General features: G+C 45.8%; 1 protein-coding gene across 1 annotated transcript; it reads right to left on the reverse strand.

The window, feature by feature from the left end:
- Positions 1–1,104: 1,104 nt before the first annotated feature.
- LOC308597710 (uncharacterized protein) lies at positions 1,105–13,667 on the reverse strand. The gene is made up of 5 exons (XM_081213734.1): positions 13,543–13,667; positions 9,241–9,351; positions 7,519–7,572; positions 3,927–5,250; positions 1,105–1,420 (listed from the first exon to the last, which is right to left on the reverse strand). Exons 2-5 carry the CDS (start codon positions 9,313–9,315, stop codon positions 1,155–1,157), a joined length of 1,719 nt encoding a protein of 572 aa, XP_081069860.1. The 5' UTR covers positions 9,316–9,351; positions 13,543–13,667; the 3' UTR covers positions 1,105–1,154.
- Between the last annotated feature and the right edge of the window lie 3,995 nt (positions 13,668–17,662).

Genomic DNA, 17,662 nt, shown 5'->3' on the forward strand with positions numbered 1-17,662 from the left:
AGTTTTCCAGACCATCAGTAACATGACAAAGTTATGACGCCTCTCACTTCCGGGCTACGTACTGCCTCTGCCATGTTCATTACTCAAGGACTTTGAATAATATATTTAGGAGGTCCTTAGAGGTCATTGAGCCCAAGCCCCTACTCATTGCAAAGAAAACTTGCCTAGGAGGTAGAACTATTAATCTGCAGCAGTTGCAACTCCATGAACAATCTAGCATTGGAACTTCTCCCAATAACAAACTAGACAACCTGTTTGTAAGTGACGTGGCCGCTACATGGCAGTCTTAAGTTCTTAAAACAAATACCTATATGTAGGGAGTAAGGCTGGGCAACATCTGGTTTTCAACATCGCGATATATCAGCAGCTAAATATGCAATACAGTGGTACCTCTGGTCATGTACTTAATTTGTTCCGGAAGTCTGTTCTTAACCTGAAACTGTTCTTAACCTGAAGCACCACTTTAGCTAATGGGGCCTCCTGCTGCCGCTGCTGCACAATTTCTGTTCTCATCTTGAAGCAAAATTCTTAACGCGAGGTAATATTTCTGGGTTAGCGGAGTTTGTAACCTGAAGTGTATGTAACCCGAGGTACCACTGTATGCTGATATATCACAGGGTCTCTTCACTTTGCCCTTTCAGTGCCCTTCTCATATACACGATGCCATATATACACATGTGGAGCTGAAGCTAGCTGGGGATAAAAAGGGCAAGTCATGGGAGAAACAAATGATTCTGTCTGGGGTCAGCTAGACAGATTTTTGGCAATTTGATTCTCCAGAAGGGAAATGAGGACAGCAAACTCTCCCCTTGGTTGCGCAACTGCACTGAAGGCGGCTGCAGCCAGATCCAAAATATTTCTGAATGTAAAAAGGTGAGATCTTTCAGTGATCAGGTGGCCCTACAGAGAAGTGTTAATAACCCAAATACAAGATTGTCGCATGATAGAGGTAGAGGCAGCAGCAAAGGATTATGCGTGGTCTAGGACCATTGACCATTGGCAATGATGAGAGTTGGAGTCCCACAACATCTGATCCCATTCTTGGTCATGGCAGATGCCAAAATGCCCACAGACGCAAATGGCTATGAAGCACCACACAACTCACCCAAGACCGAAAGGTGTTTAATGCCATTTCAGACAGATTTTCTCCACTCTCAGACCCTGCCCTCCAGTAAGTCTGTGTTTTGTGCAAACAGGACAACCATATTCTCAGAAAACTTGAGAGAGTCATCAACTATCCAGCCCTTAGGGATCAAAGGGAGGACGTACTCTGTAAACTTGGCAAAGGTGGTTCCTGTGACTCCGTAGCTGTAAGACGATTTCCTCTCCACGCCAATTGTTTTGGGTTTCCGTTTTGCGATGCCTTTGTATAACTTCCACTGTAGATCCCTCAGGCAATCAAACGTTACATAGCCTGTTTCTTAAAAGAAAAGAAGAACACCAGATGCAAACATTGCTTTTATTATTCAAAAGGTGGTGGTGGGAGGTATGGCAGAAATAGATTAAAAAGCAACCACGAACAAACCAAGTCAAGTGAAGCCAAGCCAAGCCAACCCCAAGAGTGCCAAACATAGCCCGGTGAGGAGGACTGAGCATGCCCAGTAGGCATGGAATGTTGAGTACCTGTTGGAAAAATCCGCTCCACTTCCCAGTGGGGAGGAGTTGCAGTGGATCGCGTGGCCACCCACTCCCCAGTGGGGGGGGACTTTGTCCCCTGTTGCCCGGGGATCCCGGCCATGTCAGAGCCCGCCCAGTCAATCCGCTGGCCGGGGGGGCGTGGCCGGGACAGTTTAAACCAAGGAGCGAGCCGGTGGACTTCCTCTTTGGCTCGCTTCCTCAATCACCCGCCCTCCCTCCCTATTTTGCAGGTTAGGCACTGGCCTTGCTATGGACCTCAGTTGGCCGCCTTGGTTGTCCGAGGGGCCTGGTAGGAATTTTTCCACTTGGCAAATTGGCTCTGGCCACTTGGTTTTCGCCTACCTTGTAGCAATCATCACAACTTTGTTAGGGTTGCGGTTAGGCATTGTTTGACCTTGTGTGGGGGAGGGGAGGTGTGGCCATCACCTGCCCCTCCAAGCTTAAGGGTATTCCGTTAAAGGAATCCGGGGGTGTTGATCTTGCCCGAAGCCCGGCTGGGGGGCTAAGGCCTTGACACGACCCCGACGGGAACACCAGGGGGAGCTTGAGTTGGTTCGCACTGACAGGGCTCTCCCTACCGGTGGTTTACCCTTACTGGACTTCCTGCACATTGGGCAGGAGTCAGATATAGTCAGGTCCAATCAATGCCTAAGCCAATACTGCTCACATTCTGTAATTCAATAAAGTTGTGGCCAAATTTGCCCAATAACATAAACCTAGTATCTCTGTCCTTGTGTGAGTTATTTCCCAACGAAGGGGTGGTTGCAGGGTCTCGATACGCAACAAAAACAGAAAATGGGAGAAAGGGATGGGAAGGAAGTGGCCTGGTTCTGCCGTTTACTGCTTACATTATCCTGGAGGAGGTCATGCCTGGTTAGCTGAACCCCTGGACTAGGACCACTCCTGTTGAGGAGATGATACACTGCAACAAATTTGTTGCAGCTCCCGCTTGCACTACTACCTCTACAACAATTACTGCTACTAATTATATATTTGTAATTTCCCCTGCTGCCCAGTTAAGAAGGGACACTTTTATAGCTGATTAATTGATCAGTATATGTTTAGTAGGATTGTATGGCACGTTGGGGATGGGGCAGTACCTCTGGTGGGGGACACGTTGTGCTCTTCCTAGCTAGGTTGTCCCCACCTGTGGCTCCTAGAAGCTGTCGGCACGCAACAGTGGCCACACCCTGGGAACAGCCTCGGCTGGCCGGCTAAACCAGATGAGGGTAGCTGATGGGTCTCAGTGGGTTGGAGACTTCCCCTACATGCGAAGACAGGCTCCGGCGGATTGAGCAGACAAGACCAAGAGTGGGTCCAACAGTCAAGAAGCCAGCTACTGCATGTATTGTAGAGGGAAATGAGGGGCAGATGGGGCTCGCCAACCTGTGAAGGTACCCCATCTTGTTGGCATCTGTCTGCTTGAGAGAGACAACGGATTTCGCCTCTGGGAGTGAAGTCAAACTGCTAAGTTAGCAGTAGTGAAGTGACCTTCCTGGGGCACAAGCTTGGGCAATGTGTATGGAGATCCTGGGAGACAAGGTTCTGTTTGAGAGAGAGGGATGGAGATGGGAAATAGGATTTGTCTGAGGGAGAACTGGTTCTGATTTGAGAGGAACATCCACAATGAGAAGACTATAGCAAGAGGAAAGAGCCTCACAGCTTAGATGGGAAGACTGGGTTAAGTGTCTGGGGAAAGTATACGGACAGGAATTAACTGGAGGGCTAAATTTGAGTCAGGAGAGGTAGAAGCTGTGAGGGGAGAGTTCTTCTAAGAAAAGAAGACTCCCAAACCAGTAACAAGGGGTGAGGTGATCCCCTGGGTCTGTAATACTAACTGGAATACCTCAGGAATGGGATTGCTAAGAGAGTGGGTAACTGGGGAAAAAGTGCTCCTCGCTCATGAAATTGTAAATTGTAGACATTCATTTAACTGAAGTACCGTGAGGTGGGTCTGCTATGCTTAATTGGGGGCAGTTAGTGGGGCGAATCTGCTACATATTAACTGGTGTTAGTGGTGGGATCCGCTACAGGGGTGCTTTCATCATGGCAGCAATCAGGCCCAAATAGTTTTGAAAGTCCACCTCATAGTCATGTTTATGACCTGAACTAAAGCTTGAATATCCAGTCTCTGCTTGCCTGGAGTCTTCATGTCATGCTTTTTCCATTGCAAACCATAAACTATTTAATTTTCTATACTTTCACTTAATCCCACTCATTTGACTAGGCTGTAAATTTTACTGGAGCCTTCATTCCTACCTGTACATAACTGAATAAAATTTGCTAACCTCGAACTATTGGTAGCCTACGAGTGGGTTGTTCTGCTAACGCAGCCCGAGACAGTAGTTTCTTCTTTTGCAGCTTCAGTGTAAAATACTGTATTCTGCACAATATCTCTCCTGAAAGACACTGCTTTTGAATGGCGGAAATTGGCAAGGACATGACCCTCTTGATTAAAACCAGGTAAGGAAGCAGGTGTGCCGGTGGCAGTTCTATGAGGTAACGTTTCTGTTGCGTTCTAGAAATAACGCTTTTGCTTTTTAATTTAGACTGACTGGAAGGCACAGGTGCAGAAGTATCTTTCGCTTCTCGGGAGTCCTTAGCCAAATCAGGATCCCGTGAGTCTTTTGCCAAATCCAGATCCTGTGAATCTTTTGCCAAATCAAGATCCTGCGAGTCTTTAGTTGAATCAGGATCCCATGAATCTGGATCTTGTGAGTCTTTAGTCAAATCAGGATCCTGTGAGTCTTCAGTCAAATCAGGACCCTGTGAATTAGAGTCCTGTGAGTCTTTAGCCAAATCAGAATCCTGTGAGTCTTTAGCCAAATCAGAATCCTGTGAGTCTTTAGCTGAACTTGAATCAGAGTCCAGAAAAGCTTTAACCAAATCTGGATCCCAGTAGTCAACATCCCATGAGCCTTTAGCCAAACCAGGATTCCAGGAGTCAGGATCCCAGGAGTCCTGTCCCAACTCAAGAACCCATGTGAAAGGATCCCAGGAGTCCTGTGCCAATTCAGGACCACGCGAGTCTTTGGTCAAATCACGATCCTGTGAGTCTTTACCCAAATCAGAATCATACGAGTCCTTAATCAACTCAGAATCACGTGCATCAAGATCCTGTGAGTCCTTAGTCGACTCAGAATCCTGTGAGTCCTTAGTCAATTTAGAATCCCGTACGTCAAGATCTTGTGAATCTTTAGCCAAGTCAGATTCCTGTGAGACAAGATCCTGCAAATCTTTAGCCAAGTCAGATTCCCGTGAGACAAGATCTTTTGAGTCTTCAGCCAAATCGCGATCCTGTGAATCTGTAACCATAACAGGACTCAGCAAGTCAGGATTCAATGAGTCTTTATCGGAATCCTGTGAATCTTGAGCCAAATCAAGATCTTCCTTTATAACAACCTCATCCTGAGATGTGCCAAGGTCCATGTGACGACGTTTCGTGACCTTCAAGGTTATGCCACCTTCATGCTCTCCAAACTGTCTAATAGATTTTGTGATTGAACGGATGGCATGGAAAAGAGACGCATGCGAGTCCATAAAAGGCAGCCTATCGACATGCTTTCCATGCCCTTGTTTAACGCTTTCAGGGGTCATTATCAGTTCCGACACCTGCACACAAAATAAGACACAATGCCGTTATATCAAGCAATGGCCAGAGGCATGTAGTCATAGATTAAAACATTTCTACCCTACCTTTTGATCTATGGATTCTACAAGCCAGTTAACGCCAGTGCTTGAATGAAGACAAAAATCAATAAAACTGAAAAAGCACAGCAATACACAATGCAACAAATTGAGAAACAGCAGCAACAGTAATCTCTCAGTGAGCCTCGGAAGCTCTCTGGGAGAATGCTCTACCTTTGGTTGGAACCTAAAGAAAGGGATGAGAGTTCCACCCTCCTGGTGCTACTGTTAAAAAGTCTCTGCCCACTATGGTCACCAACCATACTTCTGACCCGGGGGAGATATAGAGCAAGGCTCCCACCCACTCATGGGGCTCATGGGAGTTGTAGTTCAGCATCATCTGAAGAGCAATCCATCCCTGAATTAAGGTATTCCAGGTGGGGAGCAATTAGGGTTCGGCTTATCACTTCTTTCAATGGTTTTAATGTAAGGAAAGGAAAAAAGGAAACAACAAACGAGGGCTTGCTACAGTGCGGCGTGTTTTTGTTCAAGGTCCCAGCAGCTCCCTTTATTCCCCCTTCCCAATTTTCCACCCCTCAACAGCAATCCATGCCCACTGAGCATGCCTGTTGGGTTTCCCTCTCCATTTTTGGGGAGGAGGTGGTGGTTTTGTGTTTGTGTACACTGGTGTCTGTTCCTGACATGATGAACAATTGGGGCTCCCCCATTGATTTCTATGGGTATCCTTTGCTTCCATTTCTGGAGATATTTAAAAATACCTCCTCTGTGTGAACCATGAAACCTCCTGCCAAAACAATGAAATGAGTTTTCATTGGGCTGCTTTGGGGTTCCCCCCTCCTTCATCCTAGATTCCCCCCCCCCCAGTAAAAATTTGGGTGGTTTTGAGTTGGCTGATACCTCCTTGTTGTGTATGTGTGTGGTGCAGGAAAGGGTTCAAAGGCTTTTAGTATTTCCCAGTCCTATGCCATGCAGCGTTAAAGCTCTGGTTTTCCCAGTAGTGATGTACAGAAGTGAGAGCTGGACCATAAAGAAGGCTGATCGCTGAAGAATGGATGCTTTGGAATTATGGTGCTGGGGGAGACTCTTGAGAGTCCCATGGACTGCAAGAAGATCAAACCTATCCATTCTTCAGGAAATCATCCCTGAGTGCTCACTGGAAGGACAGATCGTGAAGCTGAGGATCCAATACTTTGCCCACCTCATGAGAAGAGAAGACTCCCTGGAAAAGACTCTGATGTTGGAAAAGATTGAGGGCACAAGGAGAAGGGGACGACAGAGAACGAGATGGTTGGACAGTGTTCTCGAAGGTACTAACATGAGTTTGACCAAACTGCGGGAGGCAGTGGAACAGGAGTGCCTGGCGTGCTCTGGTCCATGGGGTCACGAAGAGTCGGACACGACTAAATGACTAAACAACAACATGCAATGCAGCTTATGTTTTTAAACTTGGCCTCCCATACATCAGTAGCAAACTTTAAAAGTAGTTTCTAATATATTTGCTTTCCTACCATCCTGGCTCTGAACTGGAAATGCATGAAGGAGGAAACAGCAGTGTTAAGATTGTTGTACCTGTGCGGGTGGCGCTGTGGTCTAAACCACTGAGCCTAGGGCTTGCCGATCAGAAGGTCGGCGGTTGGAATCCCCGCGACGAGGTGAGCTCCCGTTGCTCGGTCACAGCTCCTGCCAACCTAGCAGTTCGAAAGCATGTCAAAGTGGGAAGGTAAATGGCATTTCCGTGCACTGCTTTGGTTCGCCAGAAGCGGCTTAGTCATGCTGGCCACATGACCTGGAAGCTGTACGCCGGCTCCCTCGGCCAATAAAGTGAGATGAGTGTCGCAACCCCAGAGTTGGTCACGACTGGACTTAATGGTCAGGGGTACCTTTACCTTTACCTGTGCCAAGCACAGTTGCCACAAATACTATTCTAGAGAGGAAAAAAGCATGCTCTTTTAGAGAGGAATTATTCCAGAGAAACCTGTTCTGGAAATTTCATTTTATGTTAGTTAGAAAGCTTGTGACAACCGGCTTGTTCGATCATCTGAACAGCACCAGATCAGGGGAGGGAATTATAACTCTCCATGGATGCTGTTGAACTACAACTCCCATCATCCCTGACCACTGATCCCACTGGCAATTCCTTTTTCTGCTTTTATAAATCTTCTTTTTAAAGGAAAATTATGAGAGAGAGAAACTGCAGAACGGTCTGTTGCTTTTTCATTGTGAATCACTCACATTGCAGCTGCTCTTGGCTGGCTCATCATCTGGACTCATTTCAGCTGCACTTTGCTGAAAAAGAAAACAATTGAACTCTGGGAGGCAGAAATCAGAAACTATCGCCCTTAGAAAAGGCCTAAGATAAGGATTCCCACTTTCACTTTTTAATTTAGTATATAGCATAGAGAGGTTAGCTAACTTGGATTACACCCAAGTATTTTTTTTGACAAAGTTTATATACAGCTTGATTGTAATAAAACCTCAAAGTGTTTTGCACAAAGAATAAACAATAAAACTATCAGTAAAAAACAACAACAGTTGAAATTAACTATTTAAACATTCAAAATGTAATTAAAAGCAAAATAAGCTAAAACCAGATTTAAAACCGTGACAGCTTCTATGCGGCAATATGAAACTCTCAGAATTAATGGTTGGCTTTTTCCCGTGTATTGTGTATTGTTTGGCTCTTGCATTAATGGGTGTTTGCTACAATTTTAGCTATTTATTTCGTTATTATTTCTGAGATTTAGATCCCTCTCTTCACCATAGATGATCTCATTCCAGTAATAATATAGAATGCAATAAAATATAAGATGCAGTTAAAACCAGGAGGGGGGAGGGGAGAGGGGAGAGGGGAGAGTGAAATCAGTTATAATGGAAAAATAAGACACAGAGCAACACACTGATCACCATCTTGCTGTGCAGGCCATCTGCGCACATATTCAAAACGAGTGGAAGAAGCTGGCACCCCAAGAGAGACAGCATTGGTGCCTGCCAAACCTTGGGGACAGGAGGGTGTTGAACAACCAAGGGGCCATCACCAAGAAGGCCCTTTGGTGAGTAATGGGTTCTCTGACCTCATGTGTTGATGTTATTATCAGAAGTGCTTCCTTAGCAGGTCACAATCAGGATAGTACAGGGGAAGGTGCTCCGTTATGTAACTGGCTCCCAAGCCAGGGGCGCGGACTTATAAAAAATATTGGGGGGGGGGGGGCGGGAAAGCTCATTAATAATAAATAAGCTCATGAATATGCAGATAAAGTGGCGCCGCCTCCTTGTGAGCGAATAGGGGAGAGCGTGCTGCGCCTATTAATCAGCTCCGAAGGAAATTGGGTGGAGCTTTTGCTCGGGAGGGAGGGCAGGAGGCATGCAGCCCGACCCTGTGCATTTTGGGCTGGGGGAGGGGTGGCGGTGGCGAATTTTTGAGGGGGCTCGGGCCCCCTCAGGCCCCATGGAGTCGGCGCCTATGTCCCAAGCCATTCATTTTAGTCTCTCCAATTGTGAAATATGACAGGTTTCACTCTAAAAATGGTGCCATTTAGAAATAAGTTTGATCTAGAATTTGTTATTTTTTAGATTTGCTTTATCATTTTAAGTCACCCAGAGAACTACCCTTCCTTGGTGACTGATAAATAGAACTGATGAATAACAGATTTCCTAAGGAAAGCCCACAATGGAGATGTTGCCAATTATATCACATATGTGTGTATTAAACCTCTCTTTCAACAAATCAGAAATAATTCTGTCTCTTAGCCACTAAAGTTACAATCTCTTTTTTGAATTTAGTATATACATGCTGTGGTTTTCATTTGTTTCCCAGTTAAGTGTTTTGTGTATTTCCCCCCCGACTCTGATAAAAGATTAAAAAAACTGAAAGGAAAGCTATATATAAATAAAAAGATGGATAAAGTGGAAGCGACTACAGAATTCTCTTTGGCTTTTTCATTATGAATCACTCACTTTGTAGCTGAAGGGAATTAACTCATTCTTCTTCCCATCGTCTATTCCCTCGCTATCCTCAGCTTGACTCATCATGGCTGCACTTTACTGACAATGCAAAACAACTCTGTTCTGGGGAGAAAAAGACAAAGAGGGATATGCAGCTTGGACTTCTTGAAGTTTAATGTTGTTGCAAGGCCAGGGGAAATTTCTAGTTGCTGCTTCATATTGTTTGAAACGCAATGTTGGGTTTTCTTGAACATGACACTTTGACTGGATTTATCATGTTGTGAATTGCCAAAAAAAAAAAAAAAAAAAAAAAAACCCCACAAAACCACAGCTAGAGGGGCAAATAGAAAAAATATAATTGAATATATAAATAAATACTGACAGGGTTCGCGGATGCCAAAATAACTTGGCATGCCTTGGGTACTATACATCTTAGGGTAGCATGACTTGGGCAGGGCATCATTCGCTGTCTCAGGCAGCAAAAGGTTTGGGGCTGGCTCTGGCTGCTTACTAATTCAGGATTATGCTTCATGCATCTGTTGACCCATGAAAACCCATGCCAGAATACATTTGCAAGTCTTCAAGGTGCCAGAAAACTCTTTTGTTGCTTTTAATGCAAGAGATGGAAAGTTGCTTCCATTTCTCCTGATACATTTGCTCAAAGCTTGCAGTAAGGCTGGAAGACATTGGCTATATTTTGAGCACCCTTCCCGACTTGTTTGTGGGGAGCTTATATAAAATTGTGTCAAGCAAGTGTTATCCCATTTTCCCAGTGCATTTTCTCATAACTGCCCTCATTGCTAAATGTCTGATTCTTTTTGGGGAAGGTAGAATATTTGTCGCTCAAGAGTTCCAGGTCAACTTCAATCACACAACCCGAATCTGCCAGTATGTGACTGAATCCCACCTGTTTGGAAGTGTCCTAGCATAGGAGCCCCTTCTGTGAAATGTACCTATAATCCTCTTTCCAATTTGTGCGCAAAGGCACTTCCAGATGGTCTGCTTATTCACACAAAATTGTGTTGCTATCCCACCTATTCCAGTAGACCAATTATCCCATCAAAATTACAAAACTGATAGGAAAAGTGAGGGGAAATTGCACTAGGATCATTAGCTGGCAATGTCACATAACCTCTGCAAAAACATCAGGATGACAGGTGTTCAATAAAGCAGGTGACAACCTCTATCGAAATTTTGAGCGACAATGTCAGCGGGAATGCACAGGAAATTTGGGTTGCCTCCAGAGGACTTATTTGCTGAGCATTCCCTCTGATTTGTGTGTGAGGAGGCAAGATCACCTTTTGTCCGTTTCACAGTAAGTGCTATCCCCAGTGGCGTAGCGTGGGTTGTCAGCACCCGGGGCAAGGCAAGTAATTTGCGCCCCCTAACCCATGGATTTGCGCCCCCTAACCCGTGGATTTGCGCCCCCTAACCCGTGGATTTGCGCCCCCTAACCCTAACCCCCAGATGTTGCGCCCGGTGCGGCCGGCCCCCCCTGCACCCCCCACGCTACGCCACTGGTTATCCCACTTCCCACTGAATTTTCCCATCACTTTCCTTACTGCTTTTGGGTAAGCAAGTTTGTGGCAGAGAGTTTCAAATCCAGGATTTTGCAGACTTGGGAAAGGTACAAATAAGGGCAATCAAAACTATAATGGAAAAAGATAGTTTGACACAACTCGGTCTCCTTTTACTCTTTTATTGAAGAAGAACAAGGTATTTCAATGCCATCATCATCACAGAGTTTTCTGTGGACATGATTGAAAATGTCTAGTAAACCACATTGGTAGCTGGGTGCCAATTGGAGCCAACATGACAGTGATGGCAGAATGAGAATTGGAGTGGCTGTTTGTTCTGTGGTATTATGGCATTGGACAAAGCCGTAGTGTAACTTTTGATTTTGTTTCGTATTGTGGTTAGTACTCTGCGTTGTGAAATGTATTGTTATGATTTGCTTTAATATCAAATAAATGTGCAATTTTATTTTGTTTTTAAGTGCAATAAAAAATGATCATGGATGTGGAGTAACTCCCCTGTAATGAAAGATTGCAGCATTTTGGATGTTTTAGTTTACATACAGATAAGAGGTGGCATGATAGACGTCTACAAAGGCATGCCTTGCAGGGAAAGTGGATGGATATTTTCCCCCACCTCCGTCTCTCATAACACCAGAACTCCTGGACATCAAGTGAAGCTGCCAGAAGATTCAGGACAGGTAAAAAAAGTCCTGTACTTCATGCAGTGCCCAATTGAGCTATGGAACAGGAGGTAAATTAATGGAGGGCCTTCTGGTGGTTCCCTCGCTGCGAGAAGCCAAGTTACAGGGAACCAGGCAGGAGGCCTTCTCAGTAGTGGCACCCGCCCCGTGGAACGCCCTCCCACCAGATGTCAAAGAGAACAACTACCACCAAACTTTTAGAAGACATCTGAAGGCAGCCCTGTTTAGGGAAGCTTTTAACGTTTAACGGACTATTGTATTTTAATGTTTTGTTGGAAGCCGCCCAGAGTGGTTGAGGAAACCTGGCCAGATGGGCGGGGTATAAATAAATTATTATTATTATTATTATTATTATTATTATTATTATTATTATTAAGCTATCAATGACTACTAGCCACAAAGGCTATGCTTTGCATCTGGTTGGCCTCTGTGAAATCAGGACACTGGACTAGAGGGGTCTCTGGCATGATCCAGCGAGCTCTTTTTACATTCTTAACCAACCTTATTTCTGTAATCTGAATTTGCCTCTATGCAACTGAATCCCTCCCCCCCCCCCCAATTGGTGACACCACCAGTCATCATCCTCTGTTTGGCTCTGTCTAGCACAGATGTTTTCAACCTTTTTGAGTCCACAGCTCCATTAGCCAACTACATTATTTCTGTGGCACCCCTGTGGGCAGTGCTCTTTTTTCCTAAAAAAAATGTTTAGGGGTAGTCTCATTTTGACTCAAGAAAATCACCATTTTATAGTTCAAATCGGGGAAAATAAATACAGTACAGTGGTACCTTGGGTTACATATGCTTCAGGTTACAGACGCTTCAGGTTACAGACTCTGCTAACCCAGAGATAGTACCTCAGGTTAAGAACTTTGCTTCAGGATGAGAACAGAAATTGCGCGGCGGCAGCAGTGGGAGGCCCCATTAGCTAAAGTGGTACCTCCGGTTAAGAACAGTTTCAGGTTAAGAACGGACCTCCGGAACGAATTAAGTACTTACCGGTAACCCGAGGTACCACTGTAAATGGACAAAAGTACAAAGATTCACAAAATGTTTAATGGTATGTGTATCCCTGCGTCCCCACAGAAAAAAAGAACGGCCTGTGGGGCTCAGGAGCCCAGTTATGTCCCCCCCCCTTGCCTGCAGAACAAACCCCCTCCCTTGTGGCTTGTTCCCTCAGCCTCCTTTCCTCTCCCCTCTCCCTGGGAGTCCTCTGGGCAGTCACTGCTGCCGCCCCTGGTCTCTGAACTGCCCCCCAACCCTGCCCCAAAGAGAGGGGCTTCCCAGAGGCACCATTCTCTTGTGGAGCTTATAGCCAGCAGGGCTGCTGCAACAAACAGCTGTGCAAGCCTTTGGGAGGCAGAGACAGGAGAGGGCATCCGAGGAGGAGGGAAGGAAGGAAGGAGGGACAGAGACCAGTGTTGCCCTCGGCACCCCTGACCATCATTCAAGGCACCCCAGGGTGCCACGGCACACTGGCTGAAAACCACTGGTCTAGCAGTTTGGGAATGAAATGTCTCAATCACAGTTGTTTTAAATTTCTGTTGACCTCAAGTGCTCAGCAGGGGACGCGGGGGACGCTGTGGGTTAAACCACAGAGCCTAGGACTTGCTGATCAGAAGGTCAGCAGTTCGAATCCCTGCGACAGGGTGAGCTCCCGTTGCTCGGTCCCTGCTCCTGCCAACCTAGCAGTTCCAAAGCACGTCAAAGTGCAAGCAGATAAATAGGTACCGTTCTGGCGGGAAGGTAAACGGCGTTTCCGTGCCCTGCTCTGGTTCGCCAGAAGTGGCTTAGTCATGCTGGCCACATGACCTGGAAGCTGTATGCTGGCTCCCTCGGCCAATAAAGTGAGATGAGCGCCGCAAACCCAGAGTCGGTCACGACTGGACCTAATGGTCAGGGGTCCCTTTATATCTTTACCTTTACAAGTGCTCAATAAAATCTGTCACAATATTTCTACAATTTCAGTTATTTTTATTTACTTGAGGGGGGGGCCTCACCCTGGTTACATAGGCAACAGTGTGAACCCTCCCACCCAGTCTGGAAGCCTGCGCTAGGAGCCTTCTTTATCCTTCACAGGTGCCAGCATCGTTACTCACGGGATGGATGCAGAAAGCACCTTCCAGGAACACCTGATCTCGGACGAGAAGATTTCAGGGCAGGTGCATTTTGGGTTGCTAGGAGACGGCGGGGGGAGCAAAGGACGCTGCCTCCAGCGCCAAAACAAAGCCTTGAATCCCTGGACTGGGAGACCGGGCGGAGTCGGGGCTGCAAGAAACCGACGGGGCGAATCGGCGCTGCAGAAGGGCGCCGATCTACTGGATCGAAGGGAACCCGATCGGAAGCAAATCGTGCTGCCCAGAAGAGCAGCAGCGGGCCAGCAAGCGCGGCGAGGCCGGCAGCCGTCGGCGCGGGGAGAGGTTTTCATAGTGACCCCATTATCACGCCACAACTTTCCCTGCCGGGGGGGCGGGCGGCACGGGGGAATGACGCCCGGGCGCGGGGAAGGGAATCGGGCCAGGGCTGCTGCTGATTTCAAGGAGGCATCTGCCGTCGCATTTTTTCGGGGCCCAGATCAGGGCTGGAGGGAACCGATCCGAGCATTGCCCCTTCTCCAAACGGTGCCCCCGGCGCGCCGAGTCCCCTCCGCCGAATGCGAGAGGCGCGGAGCCCGGCCGGAGGCAGACCCGGGGAGCCGCAGCCGGGCGGGCAAAATCGCTGCGCTGCGAGGGACCTTGGGATTCCCTTAAGGGCCAGTAAATCAGAGCTATTCCCCCTGGCCTTTAATTTGAACTTAGCCTGATCTTTTATTCCCCTTCCTTCCCTCCCCCTCCCCTTTTTATGAAGATTACCCTCTCTGGGATCCCACAGCTAATTCTCCCCTGGTCTCCTCACTGGCCCAAATAGGACTAATTTAGCCAGCTAGCCCTGGTGATCATCTAATGTTTATTGGATGGATTTGCCCCCTAAATTGATTTTTGAATTCGGAATTTATTGTTATTCACGTTTTATATGGTATTTTATGCTGTTTTTTGTTGCATCAATTAAGTGTTTTAAATTTGTTAGCTGCCCCGAGACCGGTTTTCTGAACGGGGAAGGGTGGGGTATAAATAAATTTATTATTATTATTATTATTATTATTATTATTATTATTATTATTATTATTAAGGCCAACCTTCAAGTGGAGAGTTGACACTCGGCCTGTCCCTGCCATCGCTGCTTGCTGCATGGGATCCAAAGCAGTGCTGGATTTACGTAGAAGCTAAACAAGCTATAGCTTAGGGTCCCACTCTCATGGGGTCCCCCGAAAAATGTAAAGGAAAAAAACCACTGGATGTACATTTCCAAAATATAAGATAAAAAACAAATAAAATAAAACCTACACACAGCAACAGTGTTTGTGTTGTGTAGGCTCCTATGATGTAAGTCTTGGGCCCTGCCTGGTAGCCCGCTTCCTAAAATATCACTGGTTTGCTCATTTCTGTATCAAATACTTTGATAAAATATATATTTTGTTATGTGCAAATGGTTTTCGGTACCTATTAGGTCCATAATTACCATATAGCATATATTCAACACAAAAAACAGCGACAATTTGTTGTTGACAAAGGACACCTGAACACATAAAGGGTCCCATTACCTTCAGTAGCTTAGGGCCTCATCAAACCTAAATCTGGCCCTGATCTGAGTCAGAAGTTTTAGATGCCAAAATACAACCCGGCCCCAAAGTTTTGATGTTTATTTAGCTTTGAGGGTGCCTTACTTGCTCGGCGTTGGAATTAAGTAACGGGCCTTTATTAGAAGCCAGGCTTGTGGGACGTGTGCCTTGAGATTGGTGCAATGTCTTTATTAAATCCCTAGAAACCCCTAAATCTCTATACACACAGCAACCATGAGAACAAAGCAGTGGAGGATGGGAATGCAGGATCTCACCGTTGGCTCAGCTGAGAGATCAGCAACTTTTGGCTCTTCCACTCCTTTTAACTTCTTCCATTCTGACTCATTAATAATATAATAGTAATTTATTATTTGTACCCCAGCCACTCTGGGCGGCTTCCACAAAGACCAAAAATACACTAAGATGTCACACATTAAAAACTTCCCTGAACTTAAGGCTGCCTTAAGATGTCTTTTGAATGTCAGGTAGTTGTTTCTCTCTTTGACATCTGATGGGAGGGCATTCCACAGGGCGGGTGCCACTACCGAAAAGGCCCTCTGCTTGGTTCCCTGTAGCTTTGCTTCTCGCAATGAGGGAACCGCCAGAAGGTGCCAGAAGGCCCTCGATGCTGGACCTCAGCGTCCAAGCAGAACAATGGGGGTGGAGACGCTTCTTCAGGTATACTGGGCCGAGGCCGTTTAGGGCTTTAAAGGTCAACACCAACACTCTGAATTGTGCTCAGAAACATACTGGGAGCCAATGTAGGTCTTTCAAGACCAGTGTTACGTGGTCTTGGTGGCCAGCCCCAGTCACCAGTCTAGCTGCCGCATTCTGGATTAGTTGTAGTTTCTGGGTCACCTTCAACGGTAGCCCCAGGTAGAGCGCATTGCAGTAGTCCAAGCGGGAGATAACTAGAGCATGCACCACTCTGGCGAGACAGTCCGCGGGCAGGTAGGGTCTCAGCCTGCGTACCAGGTGGAGCTGGTTACAAGAACTTTGTAACTAAGAACTAGTGATTGGGTTTCCTTTTTTCCTCCTCCCTACCAACCCATTTTCCTTGAGTGTTGCTTTTAGATTATAAAATGGAAGGCAGAGATTGTCTTACAGATATTTGTAAGCCCTGTTGGGAGGAGCCTTGCTTTGGTTGAAGTGTAGGGTAAAGATCCTTAATCTAAAGCAGAAATCTAAAAAAATCATTTAGGATTTGATGTAGAAACTACAAAACGTGTTTTCCATGTTTAGCAAAAGGTAATATTTATTACATGTCAACATTACATTATTGCACACATGATAGATGATTAATAGTTACAATCTCTTAAGCTACAGCTAACAAAAATTTACTTCCAATTTGTGCATTAGGCATTTACATACATTGTACTTTCATAGTACTGAAGTGCACACTTTCATAAAACACAGAATATACAACATTTCTAAAAATATTAAGATGTAAGAATACAGCAATACCATTTTTACACAGTACTGTCTACATTCAGTGTCCTCTTCATTCATTAAGAAGCAGTCAAATACTGGGGCTGTTCTCCATATGGAATTTTTGATTGCACTAGCCCAAAACTTCCACAGGGTAGAAATGCAGCAGTCCTAAGCAAAGGTTCTAATAGTCTCAGACATGCTCTTAAGTCACTGGCCTGCTTTGCACAGTACATTAAGCCATGGTTTAATGTAAATGAGCTTCACACTGGTACACACTCTATGTCGTGCTTATTCTTCATTCCTGTTACTGACACACCAAATGAAACAAGCCAGAGTCTAACTTCTTGTCACCCAAACCCAGCCTCATGTTTGTTCCCTTAAAACCAACCATGATTGCTAAGTTTGTTTGGGAGGAAACAAACCCCAAACCTCAGTTTGGAAAAATTTCTTTTGAGTCCTGAATCTTCCAACATATTGCTTCATAAGAAGCACATGAGTTCTAGTGCGCCAACATGCCAAAGTTGCACAGAACCGTCTTTCCCTCTTTCCAGCATTTTTTAAAGTTGCACATTTGGTAAAAAAGGTAAAGGACCCGTGGACGGTTAAGTCCAGTCAAAGGCGACTATGGGGTTGCAGCGCTCATCTTGCTTTCAGGCCGAGGGAGCCGGTGTTTGCGCACAGTTTACCTAGTTGCACATTTAATTTACTATGTAGGAAAAGCCTGCCTTGAGCTTTTTCAAGGAAGTCTGCAAGGCAGGGATTCCACAGCTCACCAGTTTGCCCCACTGCCGAACTGTCCTCACAGTTAAGATTCCCGCACTCCCAATGTTTAACTTAAACGCCAAGGCCTGAATGGACAGAACTGTGGCAGTTGATAAGGTTGTTGCACTAGTAATCTTGCACAGAAACACATGTACCATCCTCCCCACACTGCATATCCCTCTCACATCAAGCATAGCATGAATGCCTGTCTATATAAGATAACTGCCAGCGTTAGAACATTAGTTACACAGAGCCTTATGAAATACTGGGGTGAAAAAATGGCTCTGAGTTTTCTCAAACTAATAAAACAGCCGCCACCTTCTTATGTGCAACAGTATGTTAGCTGGAAGATGATATAAACAGCCTTT

Source organism: Podarcis bocagei, assembly GCF_964188305.1.
Source record: "Podarcis bocagei genome assembly, chromosome: 11".
NCBI lineage: Eukaryota > Metazoa > Chordata > Lepidosauria > Squamata > Lacertidae > Podarcis > Podarcis bocagei.